General features: G+C 32.1%; 1 protein-coding gene across 7 annotated transcripts; it reads left to right on the forward strand.

Moving 5' to 3' along the window:
- The first annotated feature begins 1,273 nt into the window (after nucleotides 1-1,273).
- LOC143196468 (E3 ubiquitin-protein ligase UHRF1) lies at nucleotides 1,274-12,262 on the forward strand. Of its 7 annotated transcripts, none has more exons than XM_076404154.1 (11): nucleotides 1,274-1,782; nucleotides 1,869-2,030; nucleotides 2,105-2,418; nucleotides 2,480-2,802; nucleotides 2,853-3,036; nucleotides 3,089-3,320; nucleotides 3,371-3,582; nucleotides 3,637-3,919; nucleotides 5,095-5,454; nucleotides 6,198-6,342; nucleotides 6,749-6,955. In XM_076404154.1, the coding sequence occupies exons 2-11, from the start codon at nucleotides 1,872-1,874 to the stop codon at nucleotides 6,754-6,756; spliced, it is 2,220 nt and encodes a 739-aa protein (XP_076260269.1). In that variant the 5' UTR covers nucleotides 1,274-1,782; nucleotides 1,869-1,871; the 3' UTR covers nucleotides 6,757-6,955. The 7 variants fall into 7 exon arrangements, 4 of the variants coding, with proteins under 4 accessions (XP_076260269.1, XP_076260270.1, XP_076260271.1 ...); XM_076404155.1 differs by having other exon boundaries at nucleotides 1,667-1,782; nucleotides 1,858-2,030; XM_076404156.1 differs by having other exon boundaries at nucleotides 1,692-1,782; nucleotides 1,837-2,030.
- The last annotated feature ends 2,889 nt before the right edge of the window (nucleotides 12,263-15,151 follow it).

Raw genomic sequence — 15,151 nt, forward strand, 5'->3', positions numbered from 1 at the left:
GGGTTTAATGGAATTTCCAAACATTGTAGATGGCCACAGAGTATTACGTCTTCCTCCCTATCACCGCATTTTTAATTGATATAATATATTGCAAAGAATTATTACAAAAGACTTTCAAGTCGAGAAGGATATTAAAACTAAAACTGTCTGAATTTATGGAATGAAGTGTTGTTGATTAAATACTCGATAAGACACATTGACAAATGGTGTAATTGTGAGCAAGTTTTTGATAGATTGGAAAGAAACAGCTTAGTTATTCACTTGAGTACTGCTTCACTGAAAGTGATAGTGATTGAATAAAACTTTACGAATATGATAATGGTTTATGATTCAATGCTGACAATTACCAAGGTGATGGAAGAGAAAACAATTAAAGGTCAGTATATAATTAATATACTTAAACTAGATAAATAATACTGTTTTTGCAGATACGGCAAATGCATTAAGGAGAATGCAGTGATTGATAAAGTTTTATCAAGAAGGATGTATACAGGTAGTAACAGAACAAAATAAGGAGATATACAGTAGAATCAAAATGAGTTTACAAGGAAACAAGAACTAAAGTAAATATGATTTCTAATAAAAGTAAAATACATTACTCAGATATATAATTGTTTATTAGGTGGATTAGACCTTCGGCAACACCACTACATCAGAAAATGTGCCTAGAACTCTACATATACTAGTGTCAAAAAAAGTTAAATGTAAATATAATAAAATAACTCTAACCTATAAATTATTATGGTTACTATAATGTTAAAATAAATTATCTAGATAACACATTTGTTTAATTATTTTATTTAGATTAGAATGCTGTTATTTGTCAAAGTCAAAATGTATTAAACCTCAGAATTGATGCGGCAACACTGCGACATCCATTCAGATTAGGTGGGTTTACTGCTATTTTGAACAAACTATAATTTACACCTCTTTGTATCATAATTGTTTCAACTACGTAGCATTAATATTTTGGTTGCCTTGTCAAATATATTTGCCTCTGCACCTTAAAATTATTATCATCATAGCAATAATTCAATTTTGGATAAAATTTTTATTTATACAAAATTAATTTCAATAATACCATTTTCACAGTTTTAAACTGATGATTGTACTATCGTTGGACAAACTTTAAAATTATTACCTGCACTTATTAATTTTCGCAGCAAGTGTTATAGTATTTTTTACATGATTTTCACTCACTTCAATTTTATAAAAGTTTTTAGTATTCACAGTTATCTTTTCTTCTCGTTAGTAGCACAAAATTCATTTTTTTAACTGGGTGATAAATGTTTCCTAAAGCTTCTGATTGCTGATTGACTTAATATGGCAAATCTGCCTCTCCTACGTTATTATTAACAATATTTTTGTAATTCCATTAACATAGAAATGTTTCGTTAAAGTCATCATACCTATAATAATAAATAACCTTCTTCTTATCATAATCTTATTATGTCAAAAATTATAAAAAAACAAAAATAGAAGTATGGTAATAAAAATATAAAAAATAAATAATAAATAAAGTAAAAAAGATATTATTTTACTCTATCTTATCCTTATAATACATAATATATTATTATATTATATAATTATATTATATTAATTTATATGATGGATATTTATATATGATTATGGACGGTTGGTATATTGTAAAATAAAAAATAACCTACTTTTTTTCCCGCCTTTAAAGTCTCAGAGACTTTCTATAGCCGAAACTACAAAAGTTCATTTATTGAGTGTTTTCTGTAAGTTAATTGTATCTTCAATGGTTCCAATATTTGAGTTGTAAGTGTTTGTAAAGTATCTACTTCCATGAAGTATATTGATCTTAATAAGTAGTTGGCCGGTTATTATTTCAAGATATTCTGTAGAAGATGTATATAAGAATAAAAGCAGACTGGTTAGAAAAATCCAAGAGAGAAACTGTTATCCCTTTGTCAAAAACTACTACTATTGAAGAATTACGAAAACTTGTTTATGATGAAATTGGTGTGGAAACAAATCTTCAAAGATTCTTCTATAAAGGGAAAGAGGTAGGTAGACTATTCAAAACCATCATTTATACTTATATTATCCAATATACACGTTTAATACTTTATCCTTTCAGTTGGTGGATGATCATAATTTAAATGATTATTCTGTGTTACCTAATGATGTAATAATTTTGTATAAAAGATCCATTATAGTACAAGACATTCCCAAAAATTCAAATAAATCTCATACTGAAGATGTCACTGAAAAAAACAATCAAGTTAACATAGAAAAGTTTGTTCATGGAACTTCTGAATTTTATAACGTTGGAGATAATGTAGACATTCGATTAGTAGAAACAGGTGCTTGGTATGAAGCAATTATTATCAATATTTTAAGGAAGGAAAGTGAAGAAGTTATTGAAAATAAATTAATTTTTCATGTGAAAAGGTTGTTTTATTATATACTATTATAACATTTTAATTTTTATTAATCTACTGTATAATTATAGTGAAGAACATGTATCTGTTGTACCATTTGAGGAAAAAGTTGAACTTGAAAATATTCGACCAAGGAGTTATTACATATATAAAATTCCAGACTTAAAAGTTGGAATGCGAGTTTTAGTGAATTATAACATTGATTCGCCAAAAAGCAGAGGCCTATGGTATGATTTTGAAATTACAGAAGTTGGTAGCATTGATGTGATTGGAAAGTTATTTTTTGGACATAGTTGTATTGATAATTGCAATATAAAATTTATTCAAGAGGTAATGAGAATCGAAGAGCCTACTAAAAAAGATATTAAAAAGGAACCAGAGGTCTATAATAATAGTAAGGACATTCATGTCAATTAAATTTTTTTTCTATACAGTAAGTTTCAGGAAAATACCCGTATAATTGCGATAAGTGTAAAGATAATAAGAATAAGAAGTGTAAATACTGTGGGTGTAGGATATGTGCAGGCAAAAATGACTGGGATAAAATAATACTTTGTGATGAATGTGATCAAGGTTATCACTTAATGTGTCTGAAACCACCTCTTCAATCAGTTCCAGAGGATGACTGGTATTTTGCTAATTAAGTTCTTATCAAATTATTTACTAATATATTTTTACAGGTATTGTCCTGACTGTAAGACAGATGATACTGAAATAGTTAAAGCTGGTGAAAGGTTAAAACATAGCAAGAAGAAAGAAAAGATGCCTAGTAGTGTAAATGATGGAAAGAGAGATTGGGGTAAAGGTATGGCCTGTGTAGGACTAACAAAAAGGAATGATAAAGTCTCAAAATCACATGTTGGCCCCATACCAGGTGTTGAAGTTGGCTTCTGTTGGAAGTTTAGACTTGGGGTTAGTTATTACATAGGTATCTTCTAAAATCTTCAAAATTTTTTATCCAGGTAGCAGAATCTGGTGTACATCGTCCACCTGTGGCTGGTATCCATGGACAGGAATCAGATTGTGCTTATAGTATAGTTTTGTCTGGTGGCTATGAAGATGATTTAGATTTAGGGAAAGAATTTTATTATACTGGTTCGGGCGGCAGGGATCTGTCCGGTAACAAAAGGACTAGTAATCAGAGTTTCGATCAAGAACTTACCCGGACAAACAAGTAAAATTATTAATAACTCGACATCCAATATAAATAAAAACAATTATATTTTAGAGCTTTGGCTTTGAACTGTAACGCACCTTTGAATGACAAAAAAGGCGCTGAAGCAAAAGATTGGAAAGCTGGCAAACCTGTAAGAGTGGTAAGAAGTTATAAGCTGGCCAAACACTCTAAATTCGCCCCAGAAGATGGATATAGATACGACGGAATTTATAAAGTTGTTAAGTATTATCCAGAGAAAGGTAAATCTGGCTATATAGTCTGGCGCTATATGTTGAGGAGGGATGATCCAGCTCCGGCTCCATGGGAACCAAAAGCAAAGAAATATGAAATGATTGTAAGTTGGCTAGATTATGGTATAGATATTAACAATGTTTAGTGCGATAATAAACGTGGCATTAAAAAACTTGATGTGTTATAAGACACTAAAAAATTAACTGAACTGGAAGATGTTGAATAGCAATCAGATTAAAATAAAAATACGTTTTCATTTGATTGATACTAAGGATTAATTAGCACAAAAAGTTTCTCAGAAATCCCTAAATTCATCAGAAATATACTACTATATTTAGCGGATTCGCAATATTTATTTCCGCTATTGCTAATCTCAACGGGATCAAAGAGTATGTGCAGGAGTTGAAGTATTTGGCGAAGAAAGGTACAGGCCAAAATATTGAGAGCGATCTGCCGATCAACTGTGGCGAAATTTAGTGACGCATATATGTGAAGTGCTGTCTCACCAACAGCAATGTATTGGTTGGAAAGTAGACACTTCCCCCATATGCCGGCTATGGATTGATGATGATGATGAATTTCAAACAACTCAGCCTCACAATAAATATAGTGTAACAGTCTGTACAATAGTTTTAGCTATCTCTGTAAATATAGAGGTTAATTTGTCCACTCTAAAACGTAATTGTTTGTGATATGAGAAAAAATTGTTGTCTTGGTCCAGAATTTAATTTATGGTGCTTATAAACTACTCATATTTGATGTGGACTACTGGTAAGTGAAATTTCGTATTTGATCGAAGGCCAACGAATGTTCAGTATCCAACGCCGAATTTCATTCGTTGGTCCGGTCTGTACGCAGCAGAAACGTACATATTGTATTTGTTGTTATTCCATTTATTTATTTTTATGTTACCGACAATCCACGGATTGCAAGCGAATGCCAACGAACCTTCGTTGACCATCGTCAAACCGTCCAAACGGAACTAAACATATCCCAACGAACCCATTCGTTATCGTTCTATAACCTTTCAAAACTACAAGAAACTATCAAAACATTTCCATGGTGAACGAAGGTTTGTTGGCTTTCGCTTGCAATCCGTAGATTGTCGGTAACATAAAAAGTTTTAGTTTAGTTTTAAGCTAATTGACAAGAAATATAATTAAACATGCTATGCAAACAATATTAGTTCTACAAGAGGTCGCTTTGTTTTCAATTTATCAGTACACGAGACGAAAATACGTAAAAGGATTAAATAAATATCAATGTTACAAATTTTAGTATCCCGAGGGCTATTTAGAGTTTGAAGAAGCGAAGCGCAGAAAGGAGGAGCAGGAAAACAAGAAAACGACGACATCTAAATCTCCTAAAAAAGGATTGAAACGAAAGCCAATCACTAGCACCTTAAATGATATTTTCAACAAGAAGAAAAAGCTGGATGAGTTTAAACTAGACGAGGAAGTCGAAAAGGCTATCGAAGACGACGAGGTCAATATTAAATTATGGCAAGATTGTACGACTACGGTGAAAGATGGGAAAAAAGCTTTCTTAGATAAGGTGGAGGAGATTTTCAAGTGCATCATTTGCATCGATTTAGTATATGAACCGGTGACGCTAAAATGTGGACACAATTTATGCTATGTAAGTTAATTTTATTATTGCTACACCATAACAATAAAACTGGTCAGTACGCTTTTTTGCCGTTAATTCTAATATATATTATCGTTATGTCTCCTACATACTACTAATAAAAACTATTCTCATGTGTTGAAGTTCACTTCAAGATTATTAACATAACATTGGTACATCTAAACATATAATTTTGATGGCATATCAGAAAAAAAGGTATTTTCCTGACATGTATATATTTTCACTGCGATATTGTTGGTTCATTGGCATTTCTAGTATTTTTTCAATAGGCATTGATAAAAGTGACAATCTTTTTTTAACTTTCATAGTTTGCTACGTTATATTTATACGTTATTTGGGAAGAACTTAGATCAAATTAAATTCAAACGCATCTAGACCGTTACTAAATAACATTTATAATTTATATTTTGGTTTTAACATTTCTTATTAAAGATGTTTGAAACATATTCACCTGCAATGCCTTTTTTTCTAAACTATAATTTAGTAGAAACAAAAATATCTACAAAAATATTGTCTGTTGGAATGCCCAAGGAGGGAAAAAGCGGCAACGCGACAAAGTACGCGTACATTGAATCAGTATATTAAACATAGAATATCTCTCCGTCATAGGATTTTGTTGTAAAAACAAATGAAACACATTTAGTACTTAAAAATGAATTAAATTATTTAATTCGAATCTTAAGTTCCATCGAGTTAGCTATTTCGTTGCTATAATTTTACCCGTCATATTCCAGAAATGTTTGCTGCATTCACTGAAACATACAGAGGGAAGTTTTTGTCCACACTGTCGAGAAACTTTAGACAAAGAGCAGGCTACATCGTTGAAGAACAACCGTTTAAATAAAGCGCTAAATCTATTGTTCCCCGGTTATGGATCAAGTTAGTACTCTTTGAAGTGTTGTGTGAAATTACCATTGTTTTTATTCAATTTTAATTCATTCCACTGTATAATTACATTCCCATTATTAAGTCGAATCTCTATGTCTCACATCATTTTAATGTATTTTTTCTATCCAATAAATGCGATGCCATTAGATAATTTTTATGTTTATTTTTCATTTTAATATCTCATTGGATTACTAATTATTTGTAGTAAGTTGTAGTTATCATATATGTGCTTGATTAGCGTTAAAATAATAAGCTTTATGAGCTGTTTGCTGTGCTGGATGTTTTCTGCTTAATTGTAAAATGTTTCTAATTAGTATCAAGTTGTCTTTAACAGTTTCATCTTTATTATCACTATATTTAGATGTGTATTTTAATCAGTTTTTTCAATGTAGTATAGGGTTTTGAAGATGTTGAGTAACGATACTATGCTGATCGAAAAATACCCGTAGCCGAAGCGAGATGGTTAGTTATAAATTGGTATGTCATATGGTGGATGGTTAGTATAATTGTGTTCATTATACATCTAGAATAAATAAGTCTATAAGAAATTTATTGTCTACTAAAAATAAAATTATAACAAAATAAAAAATTAAATTTGTGTCTACTAGGTGCATCACTCAGTAACAATTTGTACAACAAATTGAAAAACGAAAATCTCTGATGTTTTGTCTTGTTTTACAACTGTTGAATAGTAAGTTTCAATAATGTCAACATCAATTCAAAAAGAAAAATAACGTCAATATATATCAACCACAGAATTTCTGATCGATTTATTGCAAAACAAAATAAGAATTGGATCAACTTTTTGAACTATTGGCTTACGTGGTCGAATATCGACATTTCTAGAACGGAACAAACTAATTGACACTGGTGTTTACATAATTCACCACATTTCACGCGTATTGTGATATCGATCGGCAATGCATTGTTTGGATTGCACGTACATATAATGAACAGATCTGGATGTTTCGCTTGATTAAACTTCATATATCATAATCAGTCCATCAATGAACGGACCATCAATGGATATGCGTATAAGTTCATCGCGCTAACTTTCTTGTTAATAATATAACAATAAAAAAATAAATTAGATACAAATAAATTACTTGTACACAAAAAAAGTTAAATAACGTATATGTTGTACCTGTTACTGGATGTCTCGTTTCCAAATTATCGATGAATATTGCAAAGCATTGTAAAAACGATGATTATCTTGAAACATCTGTACCGTCTCATCTCTGCGTTGTATGCGTATATTTCGATGTTTAAATCGGTTTTCAGTAACAGTTGATATTTTTGGGTGTGGTAGCTTTCTATGCTCTCCATATGATACTTTATCTAACTTAATGATAGCAAGGTAGGTAGTTCGTTCGTCGTTTTGTAATATATTAGAAATGGTGTTGAACATCTGGACCATTTGGTTATGATATTACAAAAACGTTTGCAAAGTTGTCACTTTTTCATTGTCATTGTGTACATTTTCACATATTCAAAACAATAATTTCTATTTTTATTATCCAATATACATGTGTAACACATTGTCCTTTCAGTTGATCGATGATCACTTCATGATCCATGATCATTTCACTCTTCGATCTCGCCCTTGCAGATAGCTCATTTTTAGTTTGTCCGCTATAGCTTTCATTATCTATTGCTTTCTACTTTGTCTTACATCCCATCTGTCTCAATTAAAATTCCATGAAATTATTTTACAACTGTTAATATTCTATGCAATATTCATTTGAACTCTTAATGAAACCTGAAACTGAAAAAAAGAAAACGTGAAAAAAAATTATTTATTATTAACAAGCTTTAGAATTACTTTTAGTACAATGATATATCATGTCTCCAGAACCATTTCACTTACCAGTCCTTAAGCCAGAAGAATTTTTCACATTTTCACATATGTCGGGTTTTCCTTTCATTACTGTATATACTAAGGATGTCAAAAAAATATCGATGGATATTTTTGTCCGATATATCGATATTTTTTCAAAAAAAAAAAATTATATTTCTTAAAAATTATAAAAAAACCATTTAATAATTTTTTATAAATTGTTTAAATTGGTACTTAATAACTTAATACAAAACGTCGTAATGTTTCCACATCAATTCTGAGTTTTAGTACAGTTTTGCCATACAACAAAATTATAATCTAAATAAAATAATTGAACAAAAATGTTATCAAATATAATTTATTTTAATATTATAGTATATCTAAAAACCACATTTAATTATACATCCACAATAGTTTATAAGTTAGAGTAATAACCTTTTATCACTTTTGCTTTCTAGAATTTTGCAAACGTCTAACAACTGAATGGCTTTGACAGGCTCATTTGTTTACGTGTTTGAACTAATCAGACAGCATTGTGTCTCTTTCTAAGTAGAATAAAATGAGAAGGAAAATATTGTCTGATTTTAAAACGAATTTAGAAATTTGGGCAGGCAAAACATTAAACATCTTGATGACGCATATACAAATAAACTTTGAATAGACTATATTTTTTTAAAAAATCGATATTTTTTTAGATGACACTGCTCAGAATAATATAATATATAATATAACCATCCTAACATGTAGATCACTTCAGTAAGTGATCTACTGTACAACTTATAATCTAAATCTTTTTCTAGATACTATTCTAACTTATTTTAAAGTCTATTTCACTTGTCTATAAATGTCTCATAATTAATGTATATAAATCAGTTCGTATGGTATTTTGCATTTGAGCCTACGCACTTCACTGTCATCGCGCACATGTAACTGTTTGGCAAGTGCATTGGGATGCACTAATAGTCTTTCATGGCACTTCGAATTACACTCGTTATGGATTTTAAGGGGATATAGCATTGAATCAGTTTGTTGGACACGTAATATCGGATATCGACGATGATTCGCAACATTTTATTCTGGAACCCCTGGAGGATATCTATGTTAGATTTGCTAGTAGTACCCCACAGTTCAATATCATAGGTCCAAATGGGCTTAAGTATTGACGTATACAGCAAAACCTTGTTATCTAATGATAAACCCAAGCTGTTTGCGTTTTGTCACTATGTTTTTTCCATGTCAAATGTCGATCAAAATGCATTCCCAGATATTTAACTTTGCCTGCTTGTGGAAGTTCATGATTACTCAATTTTACTGAGGGACAAGTTCTTCTACAAAGGGTGAATGTCATATAGGTAGATTTTGTCTCATTTGCTTTGATACGCAACGTTTTCAACCAGAATTCGACTTAAGTTAATCGACTGTTAAGATGAAGTTGAAGGGTTTTGGTGAAGTGATCAACAGGCTTATAGGACGATAAAAGGAGACGTCTTCTGATTTTTTCTCAGGTTTAAGAATCATAATGATTTGAGCCACTTTCCAAGTGCTAAAAAAATATTAAATCTTAGAATGGCATTAAATATGAATGTTAGTAATTAGATGCACTTTCCTGAGAGGTCTTTTGAGATTCTTCCAGTAATTAGGTCAAAACCAGGATTGGGAAATTAATTGGGTCAAAACCAGCTTTTTTATCATTGATTTCTTTAAGTATTGTTTGTTTTAATTCCTTAACAGTAAATTTTTCATGTGGCAAATCCATTTCGAACGGAGTGTTAAGAAAGTTAACTATGTTATTTTCTTCTGTTGCGGATATTTCAGACGGGTACGGATTAAATACGGTTTTCAAGTGCTTAGAGAAAACTTCTGCATTATCTTTATCATTCCTAGCCCAGGTATTGTTGTCAATTTTAATGAGTGATTATGTTTTTTAATCTTTTTGTTACTTTCCAAAAAGAATATTCCGCTGCATCAGTTGCCGTTAAGTTTTCTAAATAGTTTTAAATTTCTTGATTTTGTTCCCTATTTATTAACTCTTTCGGTTCTTTTGTGACCTTGTTGAATGTTCTCTTATTTTCTTCTGTTCTGATTTGTTTCCAGGTTTTTCGCAGTTTTCTCTTTTCGGCAGTGTTTTGTTTAATTTGTAGATGAAATATAATTAAACTGTTGATATGTCGCTCTATTAGGTGTTGCGTACCATGCGGCCTCTTGTATAGATTTTGTTATATTTTTTGCTGCTGTTTCTGTATCTCTTTCTGTTTTGAGAGGTAAATTTAGTGATAATAAACTGTCTAATTTCTCTCTAAATAATGACCAGTTAGTTTTGGTGTTATGCAAAGAAGGTGGTTTTGTTCTGTTGAGAATATTTGAGTTCACTGTTATAATAACCCATAATGCCTTCAAGGAACCATTTTTCCAACTCTCGATACCATTTTTGTAGTACGATTTGTTCTTTACTTCAATATAGGCCTCAGTTTCGGCGGTCACCTCTTCATTCGACGAAAATTTCTTCCCAGCGAGCATTCTTTTGAGATGTGAGAACAGGAAATAGTCGCTGGAGAATACGGTGGGTGAGGAAGCAATTCGAAGCCCAATTCATGGATTTTTGCCATCGTTTTCACTGACTTGTGACACGGAGCATTATCTTGGTGAAGCAGCACTTCACCACTTTTCGTTCTTCAAACTGTCCAATAACGCTATGTAATAGTCGCTGTTGATGGTCCTTCATTTTTCAAGGTAGTCAATGAAAATTATTCCATACGCACCCCAAAATACAGATGCCATAACCTTGTCAGTTGACTGCGTTTTCCCACGCTTTGGAGCGGGTTTATCGTGTGTAGTCCACTCGGATGATTGTCGATTGCACTTTGGAGTGAAATGATGGAGCCATGTTTCATCCATTGTCACATATCGACGCAAAAAATGGGGGGTTTATTACGCTTGATTATCTTCAAAGACTGCTTCGAATCATCAACTCGTCGTTGTTTTTGGTCAAAAGTGAGCTCGCGCGGCACCCACTTTGCACAGAGCTTTCTCATACCCAAATATTCGTTATCACATTTGGCGAATACAGTCCGAGGAAAAAGATCAAACATGTTGCCATTTATAGCAATTGTTTTTGTTGCTGGGTGTCTGCAAGGGTATCAAATACCAATAAAACAGAGGTAACAACCTCACATTTTAGTTCATCCAAAGATATCAAATTACCCTTAACACACATTCCATTCCAAATTCCTCCAGCCACATATTCTTTTGTGTACGTTTTGTACAAATTAATTTTTGAAATAATGTTAAAATAACTCACTTTTGATTTTTATTGTTAAAGTAATATGTAATATCTGAGCATTTTTAAACAAATCAGTAACATAGCCAGTTTAAACATATCAGTAACAGTTAGGTATGGCCAGTAATATAATAAACAAAATTATGATAAGGAAGAAAATACCAATAAGATTGAAATCCAACTCGTTTAAAGATTATGGTAAGAATATGCCATAAAACTCTTATGTTTATACAAATTTACTAAATATTTACAAGTCTGTAGACAAGAATTATATAATCGTAGACAGACACGAATTTATATTTACTGCATGGTGTATGGTTATATTTTAGTAATTTTATTGTTTCGAAGGTAAAATGTGTGTTAACTATGTTGAAATTATTTCGGAGATACTGGCTAAGTAGTACGAAAAAAATAAAAGTAGACGATGATTGAATGGATGAAAATATGTTAAGCTAGTATCTTTAAAATAATAAAATAAAAAATTAATTCGGTAACAAGTATATTGGGATATACCTTGTTAAGTGTTGTGTAAAGAATAACATACATGGCAATTTTTTCAAATTATTGTTTTAATGGGTTTTACTCTATACTTTAGGTAGAAAATATAACAGTCTCAAAGTTTTTTTTGACTAAATGCCTTTACAATTAGAAAAGATGAGAAGGAAGCTAAGAAACCAGTTGTCGAGTACAGTGATATTAATGGGTGGTTATTTTTACATTTTGCTGTATTTGATACATTTTAAAATGTTTGCATTGTTCTATTAATTAAATAAAATTAGTAGTAATATGACATTATTGTTTTGTTTCAACCTTTCTTCGATTGATATTACTATTATTCACAATTTTTTCACATATGTTCCGAACAATAATATATTGACAAATAATGTTTTGTTTAATATAGTTTTTCCATATTATGTGACATGTTTTATACTAAGTATCGATATGTATAAAGAATACATAAGTATATATTCGAAATCAAATTCCCTACAATTCAATGATAAATAAGAGAAACGGTGATTCTTTGTGATAGTGACATTTCAAATTATGTGCTCTTTTTTTTTGCTGATTTTTTGTGATAGTGACACTTTACTGCTAAGTGTGCGAGAACTTTTCTCACTTTGATTGCAATTTATGATGCCGAGGAGAAGACGACCTGACTTAGGTTGTCGCAGTTAATCAAATGTACGAAGAGCTACCTCACGTGCTAACCGCACTGATGACCAGAGAGAGACAGATCAAGAAAATAGTCGCATTGTTATGTCAGAATTGAGTTCTTTAGAGAGTGACAATGAAGTAGATAGGCTTAGAATGCAACGAGTTAATGAGCACGACATAATGATATGAGCGATTCCGCAGTGCTCCTGTGATGAGCTGCATTCCAATATGATGCGGCAATAGATTATTGTGCCGACAAATCGGTAACAATTGGAATGGGGAACAATTGGGGAAATGACAATAATTTGTAAATATTACAAGGCGTACAATACGTGGTGAATCTACTGGATTATGTTGTGCTGGAGGCAAAGTAAAATTGCCACAATTGCTCCACCAGATCCTTTACGCTCTTTAGTTTCTTGGATTAAATATGATTCTAAGCACTTCTTGGCCAACATTCAGAAATATAACAACTATTTCCAGATGATATCATTTGGCGCTACACATATTATACAGGACAATTTCATGCTCACTTTCCCACAGTTGACCCAAAATTGCATGCAATAGTTACCAAACACATGATAAATGGACCTTGCAGTTTTAAACTACAATTCACCATGTATGGTTGACGGCAAGTGTTCCAAGCGATACCCAAGAGACTTGATTGCTGAAACCGTAACGGGAAATGATGGATACCCATTATATCGTCGGCGATACGTTGAGGAGAATGGGCGAAGTTGTGAAGGTAAGAGGACAAAATGTTGATGTAGACAATCGTTGGATAGTACCCGAGTGCTAATATTATCCAAAGCTTTTGAAACTCACATCAATGTGGAATATTGTAACTCTGTGAAGTCGATAAAGTACATATATAAATATGTTAACAAAGGTAGCGATATGGCCGTCTTCGCTGGAACCAATGCAAATGACGAAATATCACAATACCAGATGGGTCTCTATGTAGTCCATTTAGAAAATGGTCAGAAGGAAAAAAGTCGAGGATTCGAGATTGTCGAGGATCTCCATACGAACGTTCAGAATTTTCTTCCGGGGCAGTTGGTTTCCTTCAAATCAGTCGACAACATTATGAACCAGGACGACGTAGTTAACTATCCCACGGAGCTTTTAAATTCACTGGAATTGCCTGGATTACCACCTCACAATTTACAGTTAAAAGTAGGATCAGTTGTCATCATGCTGCGTAACATTAATCAACCTCGACTGTGCAATGGAACAAGACTGGCTGCGAAAAAGATCATGAATAACGTCATTGAGGCAACAATCATAAAGGGAAAATACAAAGGAGAAGATGTTTTGATCCTGTGTATACCGATGATTCCAACGGATTTACCATTCGATTTTAAACGTTTACAATTTCCAGTACGTTTGGCTTTTGCGATGACCATAAATAAATCTCAAGGCCAGTCGTTGTAAATTTGCGGAATCAACTTGGAGTTTCCCTGTTTCGCGCATGGACAATCATAGGTCGCGTGTTCGCGCGTCGAAAACCCGTCATCTTTGTTTATTTACGTGCCACAAAACAGAACAAAAAATATAGTTTATTAGAAAGCTTTAAATTGATTAACAAACTATATCATAACTGTGTGTGTGTGTCTGTAAATATCCAATTGAAACCTTATAAATAGCCAGTATTTCAGAAAAACTGTTTTTTAAGTATGAAACATTATGTGTAATTAATCGAAAATAATAATAAAAATTCATTCATACCGAGCATTTTTTTTATTAATTACGGATTATTAGGTCTTTTATTTATCGATTGAGGCAGTACAAAGTCTGCCGGGTCAGCTAGTCTTTAATAAATATTAAACACATATTTAACATTTAAGTATCTATTCACACAGATATCATTCAGACATCTATGTAGTAATAATTGAATTACAAAGGAAAACAGGTTATTTTCTCGAAACCAAATTCTATTTCATTTATAATCCCAACATTACGTTAGACAAAAAGCAAAACACATTAGAACCAAAATAAAACAACTATACTGGTTAGTCGGAAGATACTCTCAACTTGATCTAAAATCAAAGAGGTTGATCTATAATACCATTATAAAGCCAATTTGGACCTATGGGGTGCAAATATGGGGTTGCACTAAAAATCCAAATCAACTAGTCATACAACGCTGTCAAAACAAGGTTCTTCGATTGATTACCAATGCCTGTCGCTATGTAACTAACGAAGAACTGCACGATGACCTGGAAATCAAATGGATTTGCGAAGTTTTCCAAGATTTCGCCTTGAAACCCGAAAGAAAATTACTGAATCATACTAACGTGGAAGCAATACAACTGCTGGACAGCGTATCTAAAAGATGTTATAAAAAAATTTTCCCACTCTCGCTCGAATATGTTGGATCGATTGCTCCTGGGACATGATTCCGTTCTTCGCCAATCGCTGAAAGTCATGCGGTAAACATTGGAAATAAGAAATACAGTATTCAGTCTGCCCATGCGCATTTTGAGCTTTCTGTGTAAATTATTCGAGTATTCGTTAAACTGTGGACGCTG

This window comes from Rhynchophorus ferrugineus, unplaced genomic scaffold (genome assembly GCF_030347505.1).
Source record: "Rhynchophorus ferrugineus isolate W39M unplaced genomic scaffold, kcgeb_rfMv2 rfM4, whole genome shotgun sequence".
In the NCBI taxonomy this organism is placed as follows: domain Eukaryota; kingdom Metazoa; phylum Arthropoda; class Insecta; order Coleoptera; family Curculionidae; genus Rhynchophorus; species Rhynchophorus ferrugineus.